The sequence below is a fragment of the Anopheles ziemanni genome, chromosome 3 (genome assembly GCF_943734765.1).
Source record: "Anopheles ziemanni chromosome 3, idAnoZiCoDA_A2_x.2, whole genome shotgun sequence".
NCBI classification, from domain to species: Eukaryota; Metazoa; Arthropoda; class Insecta; order Diptera; family Culicidae; genus Anopheles; species Anopheles ziemanni.
The window spans coordinates 74,963,339-74,978,270 of NC_080706.1; the positions used below are offsets into that span (position 1 = coordinate 74,963,339).

General features: G+C 55.7%; 1 protein-coding gene across 1 annotated transcript in view; it reads right to left on the reverse strand.

Moving 5' to 3' along the window:
- The window catches only part of LOC131283977 (microtubule-actin cross-linking factor 1), a 110,583-nt gene that overhangs the window by 25,968 nt on the left and 69,683 nt on the right, over positions 1-14,932 (reverse strand). The window contains exons 16-17 of the mRNA XM_058312826.1: positions 12,046-12,182; positions 1,574-11,960 (exon numbers count right to left, since the gene is read on the reverse strand). Of these exons, the coding sequence (XP_058168809.1) occupies positions 1,574-11,960; positions 12,046-12,182 (10,524 nt within the window). The remainder of the gene's footprint in view (positions 1-1,573; positions 11,961-12,045; positions 12,183-14,932) is intronic.

The following is a 14,932-nucleotide window of genomic DNA, read 5'->3' on the forward strand; positions in this document are numbered from 1 at the left end:
TACTAGTAATTCAAGACTATTTCAGTCCTTATTCCGTAGTGTGCAGTCTAAGGTAATTTTGCCCAGTAAGGCGTACGTAGAAACAATATCTATTTCTATTACTCGACTACCAACACTCCCACGTCCTCGAAAGGGAGTTTGCATCAGCATATGCTCACTATTTTGGTTGACCATTTCTTCAAAGACAGTTAAGCAAACAAAAAAGCACTTGATAGTCGATAAAGAAGTCATGTTACGACACTAAGCGAGTAAAGAAACAAGGGGAAGAAAATTGTTAATTGCTTTAGGTTAATTGCACTAATTTAAATAGATTATCATTTATAGGACGTAATCAAACCCAGTTGCTCTGCTCGTGAAAGATATCACATGCACAACAGATACAAACCGAACAATAGATTTGAAATAGAAATACAATGAATTGGAAACAACAAGAGTGAAGAACAGTTTGATATAAAGTCAACGATTGATTGTTGAAGGTACTATATAAGCGGTATTTTAAGATTTCCATGCGGAGCGGGAAAAAAGAAAACGTAGATTGAATGAAATTGAGAAGGAGTGGCCAGAAAAAAGAATGTCAGAAAGTAAAAAACCGTTATGCATTTGCTAAAGGAAGGAAGAATTTTGCATCATATCAATTTAAAAGGCGCTTGGTCTTGTTTGATTAGTTAAATACTTTTCTAAAGTGGCATTGAACTATTATATAAAAATAAAAAAATATAAATATTCAAACGAAAATTAACACTGTGGTTGCTTAACTTGCTGAAAAATGGCCAACCAAAGCTCATTCGAACACTTTGAATGAGAGCGAGAGATTAACAAAACAAAACTAAGAACAAATGAGAACTAGACATACTAACTGTTTTCTATAGTAGATGATGTGACAGTTCCAATTCTCAAATTAGTTTTATGATAATGGCTTTCATCTAGCATAAAGCTAAACAAAACCTAAAATAAAGAATCAACTGAATTTGTGTGAAAAAACAGAAAAAAACAACGCTTGCAAAAGCCACTTGCGTTAGGATATGATGAGAATGATTTAAAGACAAACGTTTCATTTCCGTGAACTTCTTTGGTTTAAAAACGATGCCAAAAAGGAAAACAAGATCCATTACATAATGCACAAGCTCTGTGAAAACCGCACTTTGCCGTTAAGGGAGCAGTTGCGCACACAATTCTCCACGAAAAAAAAAACAAAAAACGCATACCAAAACAAAGATGGAAAACATATTCGAATGGAATGAGTTATTGAGAATTAAGTAAAAAAAACAAACCAACGAAATAACAGAATGGATGAGAGCCCAGCGGGGATAAAAACACATAGAACGGAAGGATGGTTTTTATCACCGGGTTTAGAAAAAGAATGAAGAGCAGGAAACACGAAAACCCACCGATACCCTCTCTCCACCCCAGCAGCAGTTGCAGCAGCAGAAGGAGGGGTTTTAAATGAAGTGGAAAGAGGCGGCGGACGGGATTTGGGGAGAAAGAGTAAGAGGGCTTGGGGTTTGAGAGGTCCGAGAGGTGGGAGAGGGTTCGGTGAGAAACGAAGGGTTCGTGTGCAGCACGGCGAACTTACCCGTTGCTCGGCTAGCAAAAGATATCCTTTCTCACGTGCTTGCACGAGATCGATCGTGTCGTGATCGTCCAGGCGGTACTGACCGCGCGTGGCATCAACCCGCCCGCTGGCGATGGCGGCCTGCAGGGGCACGATAGCACCACCCCCACCACTTCCACCGCCACTAGCAACACTTGGTGCGCCGTCGCGCACGACCGTCGTGGACGGATCGAGCAGTCCGGCGTCGACGGTGGCCGCCAGCGTCCGGGCCGGGGCCGTCTGGTGGAACGGATCGCGGAAGAGGCCGCCGGCCGCGGGCGCGTATAGGCCGTAGTCGAGCGCCTCGAGCAGCCCGAACGAGCGGCGCGGCGTGGTGAGCAGGCCGGCCTCGACGGCCGCCTGCAGCGGCACCAGCTTCGAGCTGGCCGTGTCGAGCACGTGCGACTTCTCCGGCTCGATCAGCCCCTTGCGGAACGCTTCCGGCAGGTGCAGCAGCTTGCGCTTGGCGCCGTCCTTCAGCAGGACGGACTCCGGGTCGATTCGGCCCTGCACGATCGCGTCGCGCAGGGTCACAACCACCTTCGGGTCGGTGGCGGTCTGGAACCGTCCGGTCGAGAGGTCCAGCAGCCGCGACTCGACCGCCCGGTCGAAGCTGAGCGGCTCGCGCACGTACACGATGCAGTCGTTGTCGAAGGTGAAGAACAGCAGCGCCGGATCGACGGTGGCACGGGCACTTTCCTGCAGGATGGCGCCATCTTGCAGCGCCTGACGTAGCGTCACGAAGAGTCCGGTACGCGGGTCGCGCACCACCGACTCGTCGAGCGAGAGCAGCTCGTGCCGGAGCGCATCCGTCACACTCATCTCTTTCGGCCCCCGCCCGAGTGGGGACTCCTGCTGGAGCAGGTTGTCAATCGACTCCTTGCGCTCCAGGATGCGGCCCGTAATAGGGCGCGCCACCGTCACCAGCAGACCCTTGGCGAACGCGGCATCAAAGTTGTGCGCCCGATCGTGCTTCCGATCGAGCACCTTACCCTTGCCCACGTCAATGTCCCCCGCCCCGATAGCTGCCCGCAGCGGCCGGTCCTGCCCGGTGAGCGCGTCCTTGTACACGGTCGTCTCGCAGTCGAGCAGTCCGGCGTCGAGCGCCTCCTGCAGCGTAAGCAGTTCCGGCACACCCCCCCTCTCCTCGGTCGGGCTTGGGTCCGCGAACGTCCCCGACTCGGCCCGATACAGTCCCATGCGGATGGCTTTCTCGAGCGCCAGCAGCTTCTGGTTCGTCACGATCAGCCCCCGGCGGCGCGCCTCCTGAAGGTCGATCGCCGCGTCCGGCAGCCGGTAAACACCCTCCTCGGCATCCACCACACCCCGCTCGATGGCCGCGTCCAGGCGCATGTAGCGATCACCCTGGCGCACGATCGAACCCGCCGCACTGACCACATCCTCGGCGCACGCTTCGGCCAGCGTTATCTGACGTCCGGTGATCGGATGCAGAACGTGACCCGTGTCGGCCCGATAGAAACCCATCGCCAGCGTCTCGTACAACCCGAAGCCGGCACTCTCGATGTCCACAATCAACCCGAGAGCGAGCGCTTCACTAAGTGGGATGAACACCTCGCTACCTGGCTCTCGGAAAACACCCTCCCGCCGGTCGATCAGCTTCGCCCGGCACGCCTCGAACAGGTTGAGCATGGTTTCGTCGCGCTCGGAAAAGTAGCACGGAAGCTGCGGGTTCACGATGAACTTCCGCATCGCTTCCTGGAGCGTTATTTTACGACCGGTAGCCGGTTCAATCAAGCGCCCACTCGCGTCCTCGTAGATACCCTGGTGGATTGCGCGCTGCAAACTCACCGGTGCCTTCCGATCGTACAGCAACCCAATGTCGAACGCGTGCCGCAACGAGATCGTACCTTCCCCGTGCCGCACCGCGGCCGTTTCCCCGTCAATCAACCCGCTCGCAATCGCCTCATGCAGATCCAGATCCCGATAGTAGCCGGTGGCCGGATCGCGCAACTGCACCGAGTGTGCATCGATCAGCCGCTTGTCGGGCGAGATCGCCTGCGCCAGCGTCACCCGCCGTCCCGTCGACGGTTCCACGAACAGCCCACTACCCTCCCGGTAGACCCCCTTCAGCACGGCCTCGCTCAAGCCGATCGGCTTGCGGACCTCCACCAGCAGCCCGCGGTCGAACGCCTCGCGGAAATCGATCCGGGTGCCGGCTTCGTCGCGCACCGTTCCCCGGCGCACGTCCACCGTGCCGTTCTCGATGGCCAGCTCGAACGGGACGATCTTGCCGCCCACGTTCACGATGGTCGACTCCGGGTCGAGCATACCGCGCCGGATGGCCCGCTCGGTCGACATGCGTTCCGGCGTCGTCGTGCTGCTGAACTGACCCGACCGCGGGTCGTACAAACCCCGGTAGACGGCGTCCGGAAGGCTGCAGCGACGTTTCGAGGCCACGATCAGGCCCCGGTCCATCGCCTCCGCCAGGCCCATGCTGAGACCGGAGGCGGAGTCGACGGCGAGGCCGGCGTGGGCATCCACCAGCCCGGCCCGTATCGCTTCGCCCAGGTTGATCACCGTGCCGGACTTGGAGTCTCGAACGCACAGATCGGCGGTCGAGATTTCGCCCTCAGCGATCGCCTGCTCCAGCGTCACCGGCTCCTTGTCACCGCCGTCATCGTTGTCCCCGTCCTCCAGCCGGAACCTGCCCGTCGACGGTTCGTAGAAACCACGCAGCAACGCGTCGGCCAGCGAAATCGGCTTCCGGCGACTCAACACGTAACCCTTCTGGTAGGCCCGGTCGAGCGTGAGCTCGGGACGCGTCAGTACACCGCGCACATCGTCCACGAGCCCACTCGCAATGGCATCCCCACACCGGACCACCCCAGCTCGCTCCTCGTCCCTTATGAGCACGCTGTCAACCTCCACCAACCCTGCTCCGATGGCGTCCCGCAGGGTACGCTCATCTCCATTGGCCGGATCGAGGATTCCACCCGTGGCCGGATTGTAGAACTCGCGCGCCAACACGTCCAGCAGACTGTGCGTGACATGCCGCGTGTCCATCAGGTTCTTCTCCAGCGCCACATCGAGCGGCACCAGCTCGTCGCTGGCGGTGTCCTTCAGCTTGCCCGAGCCGGCGTCCAGCAGCTTCTTGTCCAGCGCGTCCTGCAGCGGCACGAGCGTGTTCTCCTTCGTGTCCTTCACGTTCGAGATCTTCGCATCGACGATGCCCTTGTCGACCGACCGCTGCACGTCCACCATCTCCTCGGTGATGGTGTCGAGAATCAGGCCCGACTCCGGGTTGTAAAGGCCCTTCCGGACGGCCGCCTCGAGCGAGATCGGTTTGCGGCTGCCCTCGGGCAGGTATCCGCGCACGAACGCATCGTTCAGATCGATCTCCTCCTGCGTGTCCCGGTTGAAAAGAACTCCAAGCCGCAGATCGATGACGCCCCGCTCGATGGCAACCGCGAGCGGCACAATCTGGCCGTCGGTTGGGTCGCGCACCGACAGCGACCCACTGTCGATCAGGCCCGCTCGCAGTGCCTCGGCAATCGGGATGCTTTCGCCGTTCCGCACGAACTCGCCCGTCTGCGGGTTGATCTGGCCCGCGTCCACCACCTCGGCCAGCGTTGGCGACAGATCAGCGTCGGGCGAACCCGCCGGCTCCCGCTGGACGATCCATCCGCGCCGGCAGCACTCCACGAACTGCACCTTCCGGCCCGTCTTGTTGTCCAGCATATGGCCGGTGTGCTTGTCGATCAGGTGCTTCTGCAGCGCCACGTCCAGCCGCTCGAACCGGCCCCGGCCGAGATCCTGCACGAACACCGTGCGCGGATCAATGAGCGCGCCGGCGCCGTAGATGAAATCACGGAACGAAACCCGCTCGCCGGTGGTCGGATCGAGGTAGTGGCCCTTCGCCGGATCGTACACACCCAGCTCGACCAGCCGCTTCTCGGTGAGGGCGGTGTCCAGCACCAGCAGGCCCTCGTCCTCGTCGCCCTCGACGAACGAGATGAGCTCCTTCGAGAGCACATCGACCACGTCGTAGATGCGCACGTTGCGATTGTTCAGCCCCTCCTCAACACTGTACGGCATCTCCTTGTCGTCCACCAGGATGCGGCAGCTCTTCGGGTCGATCTTACCCTGCGAAATGGCCTCGCCGAGTGTCATCCGCTCCGGTCGCTCCGTCATCGAGCGCCGATCGGGCGTACGCTCGTCGAACGTTACGTGACGTTCCGTCGCGTCGCCGGCAGGTTGTTTGTCTGACTTAAGCGCGTCCACCACCGCTTTACCAGCAAGCAGTGGAGCTCCCACCATGGCCATCAGACCCAGCTTTGCCGCATCCATCAACTTTTTGCCAGCGTCACCACCAGAGGACGCTTCGACTACTGGAGCAATTGTACTCTCCACCGACTTCGTTGAGGGTTTCTCCACCAACTGTCCAGCAGTAGAATCTGCCTTCGACGTTTTACCTTCCATTGGCACACCAGAGGCAGTCATATCTGGTTTATTAGCGGATACAGTTCCTTCCATTGCTTCTTCTGACTTAACCATCACTGGCTTTTCGTCCCCAACCAAAGGTACTCCCGTTTGTTGTGCTACTACTACTAAGGCATCCTTCTCCGGTTCTGAAACAATTGGTTCAAACTTCACGGTAGGTTGTAGAACTTGCTCTACCACGCTTGATTCTGCTAGTTGTGAAGTCTTCAAAGGATCTGTTTCACCTGAGCTAGCAACTGAGCCATCAGTATCCGTCTTCAGAGGCACTGCGGTAGCTTGCCCACTCTCCTGACTATCAATACCCGACCTAACAGGTTTATCTTCCTCACGGGCGATTTCCTTTTCAACTACTGGAGCCTTTTCTGATTCGGATGGAATCGTCACCTGCGTATCAGGAACGCTCGGCTCGTTAGTCAACGGTTGTTTGGCACTTTCTTGTTCCGTTGTAGGTTGTTCTTGTGCTACGCCGCTTGTTGCAATGGCCTCCTGTTGATTTGAGGCATCTTGCGCCAAGGGCAACTTATCTTTACTTTTATCTCTCGACTCGAGGGTGACTTCTCCCTGCTTCGAAACGGCATCATCATCGGTCGCTGCCGACGGGAGAGTCTTCGCCTGTGAGACAGATCTTTCGGCATCCAGGAATTGAACCAGACTGTCTTTATTTACTTGCGGTTTCTTCGTCTCCGGATGCAACTGTTCATCTTTACCCTGGCTTGGAGTATCGATGGCAGGGTCCTTTACATCACTCTTGGTGATGGGTTCTCTAACCTGATCTTGTGGGGAAGCAATTGATGGTTCAGTTGAAGCTACTCCCACGCCCTTTTGTATGTCACTAGCGGATTTCTGGTTTTCTACCTGATCGCTAGAAACAACAGAGGCTACTTCTGTCATCTTACTGAGTGATACGTCAATAACCACCTTTTGTTGTTCTTTAGCGGGTACTGATTCCAGTTGTTGTGGCGACGCAGAAGCTTTACCAGATGATTGGACAGGGATGAAATCCTCCGCCAGATTAACAAACGGCACCGTCGGTACTTCCGCGCTTCCGATAACCTCAAACCCAGCAACGGGTGCTCCGGCGTCGTCCTTGTCTTTCTTTTCGAAGGCTTTTTTCATGGCCCCAGCGATGGCCATACCGCCAAGCACTGGTGCTCCAACGACGGCCATAAGGCCAAGTTTGGCCGCATCCTTAATGCTGGTGCCAATGTTGCTACCACCAGCGCTAGCGGTCGAGGAACTTTCACCGGACGGTGTCGAGTAGGACGTAGGTCCGCTAGGTTCACTACGTTCCAAGGCACTTCTTCCCAAGGCAGGTGTGACGTCACCATCGTCGACCGACTTCTTCGGCGACTGCGACGATGGCGTGCCCTCGGAGACATCCACTCCCATCAGTTTGTGTACCATTTCCGGTGACCGATTCAGCGTCTCTTCGCTGGACGAGTGCGATCCAATGAACCCACGGTCGACAGCGACGGATATCGACATCACCTCGCCGCTGGTTGGGTGCGTAAACGTTCCCTTGGTCACATCGAGCAGGCCCCGCTGGAGCGCATCGTTAAATCCGATGCTGACCTCGTGCTGCGCGAGCTTCTGCTGCGACTCTTCCGCCTCCGAAATGATGCCCTGTTCGCGGGCATCCGCCACGGACATGATAGTGCCCGTCTGCAGGTTTTGCACCTCGTTGGCCGAAATCAGCGCGTACCCGGTTTGTATCTCGACCGTTTTGGTGGTGATTGTGTGGTACGCCGACACCGTTTCCTTCACCGAGGTGACGGCACGGTTCGCCTGAAGGGCGCGGATGAGCTTCGGCAGCGGTTTCACCACAAGCTGACCCGTCTCAATGGCTTCACGCAGCGGAACTTGACAGGCCTGGGTGGATCCTTTCACCGGTGCCAAAAATGTCCCACTGGTTGTATCGATGCGACCTTGCTCGATCGCATCCAACAGTTGCACCCCGTCCGGATTGGGCGTGTACGGTGTGGCCATAATGAAATCGCTCTTCAGTGCGTCTTGCAAAGCCATCGGTATCCGTGTGATGGGATGCAGCACCTGTTTCGCATTGGTGTCGAGTAGTCCCCGCTCGACAATCACCGGCAGTGTCATGCCGATCGGTGGTATTTTCGAATCATAGTTCGACGGCTGACAGAGGCCCTTATCGATGACCTCAGCGAGCTGGAGGTTACCAACCGTGGAGCGATCCTCATCGACCAACCCGGCCGTAATCGCTTGCTCCAACGGCATCTTCCGACCGTCGACGGTGACCTGGGCCAGCGGGTCAACGATTTCACACAGCAGCGCTTCCCGAAGTGTCAGCTGCTGACCCGACTCCGGATGGTAGATTCGCGAATCAACCGGGTTCAAAAGTCCCTGAGTTTCCAGCGAAGGTAAGCTCAGGGAGCGAGCGATCGGGATGAACACTTTGTTCGTTCCCTGCGGATCAAGTATTCCCCGCTGGGATGCTTGAGTCAGGTTGAGCACATGACCACGCTGTGGGTCTACGATTTGACCACTCTCCCCGCTCAGTCGACCACTGCGTATCACATCGGCCAACGTTAGCGCGGGATCAGCGAAAAGGCTTGGATCTTCCAGCTTGTCTGCCGTGGCCGCATCCATGAGACCCTGCTCGGCGGCGTCCTTCGGTCGGAGGACACACTTGCGAATCTTCTGCAGTTGCAGCGGCTCCCTCAGCCTGTCCGCCGGTTGTACCACCGCCTTCACCGTCACTCCCTCGGTCGAATTTCCACGACTCTCGACGCTGAACCTCTTGCGCAGCAGTGCCGCCCGCTCGGGGCTCGGCAGCTGACTCTGCGAGATGAGCCCACGCTCGTACGCCAACTCCACCGGCATCTCCTCTCCCGTCGTCGGGTCGGTGAACAGCTTGAGCGAGTCAATCGCTCCGGCAGCCGCCACCAGCGGCGCTCCGGCCACCAACAGAATGCCCTTCTGAATCGCGTCGATCATGCTGATCTTGGACGTACCGTCGGCCAAACGAATCTCACCCGTTTGTGCATCGATAAGGCCCCGTTCGATTGCTTTCGCGATCGATAGCCGCGTGTCCGGTTCACCCGGCAGCTGCAGCTGCACCAAGCTCGGGTCAATCTTGCCACTCGCCACCGCCCCCACAATGCTGTCCGAGCGACCCGTTTCGGCGAATATCACTAGCGCCGTGCTGGGGTCAAATATTACTCCCGGCGCAAGCTGCAGCGGCTCGGGGCTGAGCAGCTCCGGCGTCGGAGCGGCAACACTGCGCACTTCCACCATCGTGGTGGCCGCCCCCTTGAGGGAGGAAATTTCCACCCGATCCGGCAACCCCGGACGCTTGGTGATCTGTATTGTTCGATTGCGCGATCCGTCCGTGCCGGTCGGTAGACATTGCTCGAAGATGATGTACTCCCGCTCGATGGCTTCACGCATCGTTACCGGCTCGGTACCCTTGCGGATGGTGTACCGACCGAACGGGTCGAGTATTTTCTTCTCAAGCGCCCGATCGATGGTGACGCGACGCTGCGGGTTCTTCGGGTCGCACACGAACGCCGACTGGCGGTTAACGATGTGCAGCTTGATGCACTCCTCGAAGCTCACCAACCGGTCGGTACCGGGAATGACCAGCAGACCCGTATCCGCGTTAAGCAGTTGCCGTTCGATGGCTTCGTTCAGCGGCCACCCGTTCGGGGGTAGCTCGTACGTTTGCCTCTCGTCTTCCGCCAGGTACTCCGTGGTAATGTTCAGTGTCTTTGTCCCCCGTTCGACGCGCGTTTCGAAGCGGATTGATGCTTCCCCATTCCCATCCCCTTGTTGAGCGAGTGCTTCCGTGTCCGGTAGCAGCAGCCCGTGGTTGAGGGCCTGCTGGATAGAGTAAAGGTTACCCGTTGCCGGATCACGGTACGTGCGAGTACGCTCGTCTATAAGACCCTGCCGTACGGCTTCGGTGAATGAGAGCAGCACCTGTGGCTGCGATTCAGCCGCCTCGCCTGTGTGCGTGATCGTGACGTACCGCTTGATTTGCTTCGTAACCGTCTCGGTCGTGAGCGTTATGTTGAGCAGGCTGATCAACAGCAGGGCCCCCTCGGGGGTTATAATCTTCCGCTCGATGGCGGGCTCCAGCGGAACAACGCGACCCGTCGCATCGAGCAGGAAGCCCGTCTTCGGATCGATGCGCCCATGGTACACCAACTCCAGCAGTGTCCACTCGCGGCCCTCCTCTCCCTCGGCCGGTACGCCGATCGGACGGTTAAACATTTCGACCACCTCCGGTCGCGCAAGACCCTGCCCGACCGCTTCCCCTAACGGCACGAGCACACCCTTCCCACTGTCGAGCACAAATTTACCCCCGTCGCCCCGCCGAAGCACATTCTTCGCGAGTGCCATGTTGAACGACACGAACTCGCCGCTGTGCGGATCCTTGAACCCGAAGATGTTGAATATTGAGCGGATCGAAACGGACGATATAAGGCCTCGATCGACCGCCTCCGGAATGGTCATCAGCTCGCCCGTATCGTGATGGCGGTAGCGATTCTCGAACGGTAGCACAATGCCCTCGTCCATCGCTTCGGCCAGCGTGAGCAGCTCAGCGCCGGCCGTCTTGAACACCGACCGCACCGTCTCCCCGTCCAGCACCCCCAGACTGATCGCCCCCGGAATGTTCACCCAGTCGCGGCGCGTTGGCGACGCGATCCGCTCGCGCTTGTCGTACAGCTGCAGATCGCACACGTCCTTCAGCGTGAGCGGGCGCACGATCAGCTGCCGCTGGCGTGCCTCCGCGAACGTGAGCTTCTCCTTCGTCGCCGGGTTCATGTAGCGCCCGGTGCGCGCATTGATGATGCCCTGCTCGAGCGCCTGTGCCACCGTGATCTTCGTGTCGTGCTTCGTGTCGACCACCTCGCGCACGTGCGGGTCGATCAGCTGCCGCCCGATGGCCGAGTCGAGCCGGAACGTATCGCCAGTGTTACGGTCCGTCACCCAGCCGCCGGTATCGACCAGCCCCTGTGCGAGCGCGTCCGCCAGGCACAGTGTGTGCGGTGCTATCTTGATCGTTTCACTCCTAACCAAATACCCGCACTCGTACGCGTCGGCCAGCGAGAGCTCGCGGCCGGACGGGGTCCGGTAGAGCCCGCCGTCACCGCCGGCCGTCGTGTCCACCAGGCCCTGCCTGATTGCCTCGACAATACTTTTTGCTTCCTTAGTGCTATACTGTACAGCGCGCCTCGACGACGACGACGTTGCTGCGCCTGCTGATGGTGCGGCTGCTACTACAACACCAGCGACACCACCACTACCACCACTACTTCCACCGCCGCCTTCGTCGACGATGCTGCCGCCGCCGCCGCCCACGGTCGTTACCTTGATGCGCTTCTCCGTGCTCTCGTACGAGCCGCCGTTCTCCGCCTCGAGTATCTCCTTCTGGATCACCTCCAGCAGGCTCATCGGGCGCCCGTCCCGATCGACGGCCGCACCCGGGCGCAACAACTTGCCCACCAGCTCCGGATCGATCAGCTTGCGCAGCGCAGCCTCCTCCAGGCTGATGCGCTCCCCCGTTGGGCCCACATGCAGCAGCCCGCTCCTTACATCGAGCACGCGCAACCGGATGGCTTCACCGACCGTCAGGGTGCGCCCGGTCGCCGGATCGACTATGCCGGGCGTGTTCAGTATGTTGTCGCCACCGGTGGCAGTGTCGTTCTCCGGCCCGACATTGACGCCATTTGCGCTGGTGCCGACCGCTTCGCTCGTGCGTTGAATTCGCTTTAGGCTGCGAATTTCCGTGAACTGCACCGAGGAAGCACCGTTGGTCGGGCCGAGGTCGTTCGCCTTCGGCTGCTTGCCGGCCGGTGAGCCATCTTCGCGTGTGTTTGCTGCTCCATTGCTCTCGAGCGTATCGTAGATCAGTTTGTTGTTCGTGATCTTGGTAATCCTAGGAAAGGAAGGAGAAAAAACGTTCCATCTGTAAACAACACTTTGCAGAACCTTTTGCTGCGAGTGAATTTCGGAATACTTACTGCGATGTACTGTACGTTGTTGTGTAGATGTCCTCTTCGACCTCGTGGTGGCCCTCAGTGCCATTGTTCGCCGGCCGTCCTAGATTGAACTCGACCCGGTAGGTTCGAAGCGGTTTATGAAGACTTTCTGCGTAGCGCTGGATATGTAGAAAGGAAAAAACAAACATCAGTAAATTATGCCAGTACATATGATTCTGTGGAAGGAAAATAAACTAATCTGGAAACAGTCGAAGACAAGGACGATTTCAATTACCCGAAACTCGTACGAGAAGTCATACTCGTACACGTACTCATCGATCTCTCGCAGGCGCTTGGTAACGGTGGACGACGACGACGACGACGATAGCGAAGGCAACGACGATGGGAAGGGGGTAGTGGTGGCGGAAACGGAAGATGAGCTGCCAAAGATGCTGCTGCTACCGGTACTGCTGGTGCCACTGCTGGTGCTTGGCACGCTGCTATCTCCGGTCATTTTACGCTTGTTTCTCGACCCTCGAGACTTTTTCGCCACCTTTTGCTCCGGATGGCTCATTTTGTTTGCATTCACGAGGACGCTTTTTTCCTCACTTAAGGCAACTATAGCGAGCTCTTTCGAGCTCTTTTTATATGAAACGTATTTTCTTCTATCTTCACGTCACGACAAGACCTACCAATGACGCATGAGTTTAAAAATCAATCAACAACGATAGAGCAAATCGATCAGTCGACCCGCGGGTTCGACGTGGCACAATTCTCCCTCAAACTCTATAATCCACAGTGAAATGTTCGCAAAAGATGCCATCGTCAGCCATTCAAGTGCCCGCCCTCCACACTATCTACCTCTGCTCGATCAGAAGCTCAACACACAAATGACGTTCGAACACGCCAACCGTCGCCTCACCGAACGCCACGTAGGGTAGCGGTAAAAAATAAATAAAAACACGAGAAAACATCCACTTCCACACGAAGGTCGCCTCGAAGTGCCTTTGGATCACGTTTTCTTGGGAAGTGGAAAATTGCATGACTAAATTAAACTAGCGCCCAAACAACAGCAAACAATTGTTTAAAGCGCCGTTCGGGTTGAATTAATTAATTTCGTACCACCCGTTGCAAGTGCCAGTTCATGCCAGTTCGTTTTGAAATTAAAACCGGAAACGCTGGGATGGTTCAACAGATGTAGGGCGATCCATTTTTGTATCGTTTCCCAAAGGAGCAACCAAAAACTGAAACATTCCGTTGAGATACACTATCCCAACGTGTATGAATCATCTCTTCCTTACCCTTGTTACAGAACGAACGCCAGCAACAATAAAAACCTGACGTTCCTCAACCCGGTGAAACATCTGTGAACATTGCAAAACTCCCGTGCTTTTGTTGTTCGCTCAGAAACAATTTGCCAAGGAAAAATAAATAAAAAAAGGCGTACGTTGCGAATAAAAATACGACAAATCGTCGTCCGTTCCGTCTGATGCCATCTGTGCTTCGAGCGTCAACCGTGCGTTTGCGAAACGAAAGTGAAAACGCACACCCAGCAACGTGGCACGGGGCCATCATGTCATCCTTTCGCACGAATGTGCTTGTTGCGAAGAAGAAAACCGGTACGAAACCGATGAGGCAATGCATTCATTTTCGCGAACATTACATAATCGTGACGAAAATGAAACGTTTTCGTAAGCGAGATCGTACACAAATGGAAAAACGGAAACAAACATGAATAAATAAATTCTGAAATCCGTGTCTACGTCAGCGACTAGGCGCCTCCATTGCTCTTTGTGTTCCGGGTTTGCGAAAGCACTCCTTGGGCATACGGTTGCTTTTCCTCTGCTGTTTGACACGCAACAGAAACGCCCACACTATGGAATGCCCGTCCGATAAAGGTCGAGATGATGGGTGCGCACTTAAGGAGAGGAGTTTTTAAAACACTTTAAGGTGAAATCGGATCTTGCCCTAGAACAACTTATTTTTCTTCTCCACCCAGCGCCGTTAATAGAGTGCATAAATCACCACCACACAAGCGCGAGGCGAGTTCGCTACTGCAGGAAAGTCTGCAGCTGGCCTCGCCGTCCGGTGCGACCAGAGGGAAAACATCGATTACTTCCGCACGCCAAGGGTGTTCCACTCGAAATACCGGCACACGAGACGATGCCCTTTGGGGTTCGCCCTTCTGGGCGAGCGATGATGACTTGCTCGATTCGGGACTGCGGCAGCGAAGTGCCGTCACATGGCGCACCGGCAACAACAAAACCGTTTGACAGTTCACCGCACACACACACACACACACACCGTTGGGAAAAGGGTGGTCGGAAGAGATTACTATCCGAAACATTCTCCCTCTCTCGCGAGTACGCTAGTTTTCCCAAGCGTGTGACATTTCGCCAGCAATAGGTGTTGGTAGCATTAGGATGAAATGTTTTCCTAAAAGGCACACCAACACTAAGAAAAAGCGTCCGAACCGGAAGAGAGAACAGATGATCCACGTGAATGTCAAAATGCTGCAAACGTGGTCAAAACAGGAATGAGAATAGGGGTGACATTACTCGCAGACTTTCCTTCTCATCATTGCTGAGATGGCTCTTGTGAGATGCAGAGAAAGAAAATTGCTCTCCTTTTGAAAAAGGGTTCCAAATTTTCACGAAAAAAGGCTCACATGAACCAAATGTCGTTGCCACATAATCGCATAATTTTAAATTGTTTTGAATTAAACTTATTTATCTTTTTAAAATTTGTCAATTTGTTATAATTTATATCTTTGAAAACACAAATCATGGACGCGATTCCTGCATTGGTGTGAGCGACCATGCGCCTCCTTCGGTATATGCTGGTTGCATTCACAACCAATTGCATCTAAACTGCACCAAATCTTATCCATATCGAAATCCATACCAAATATTATACATATGGAAATGCT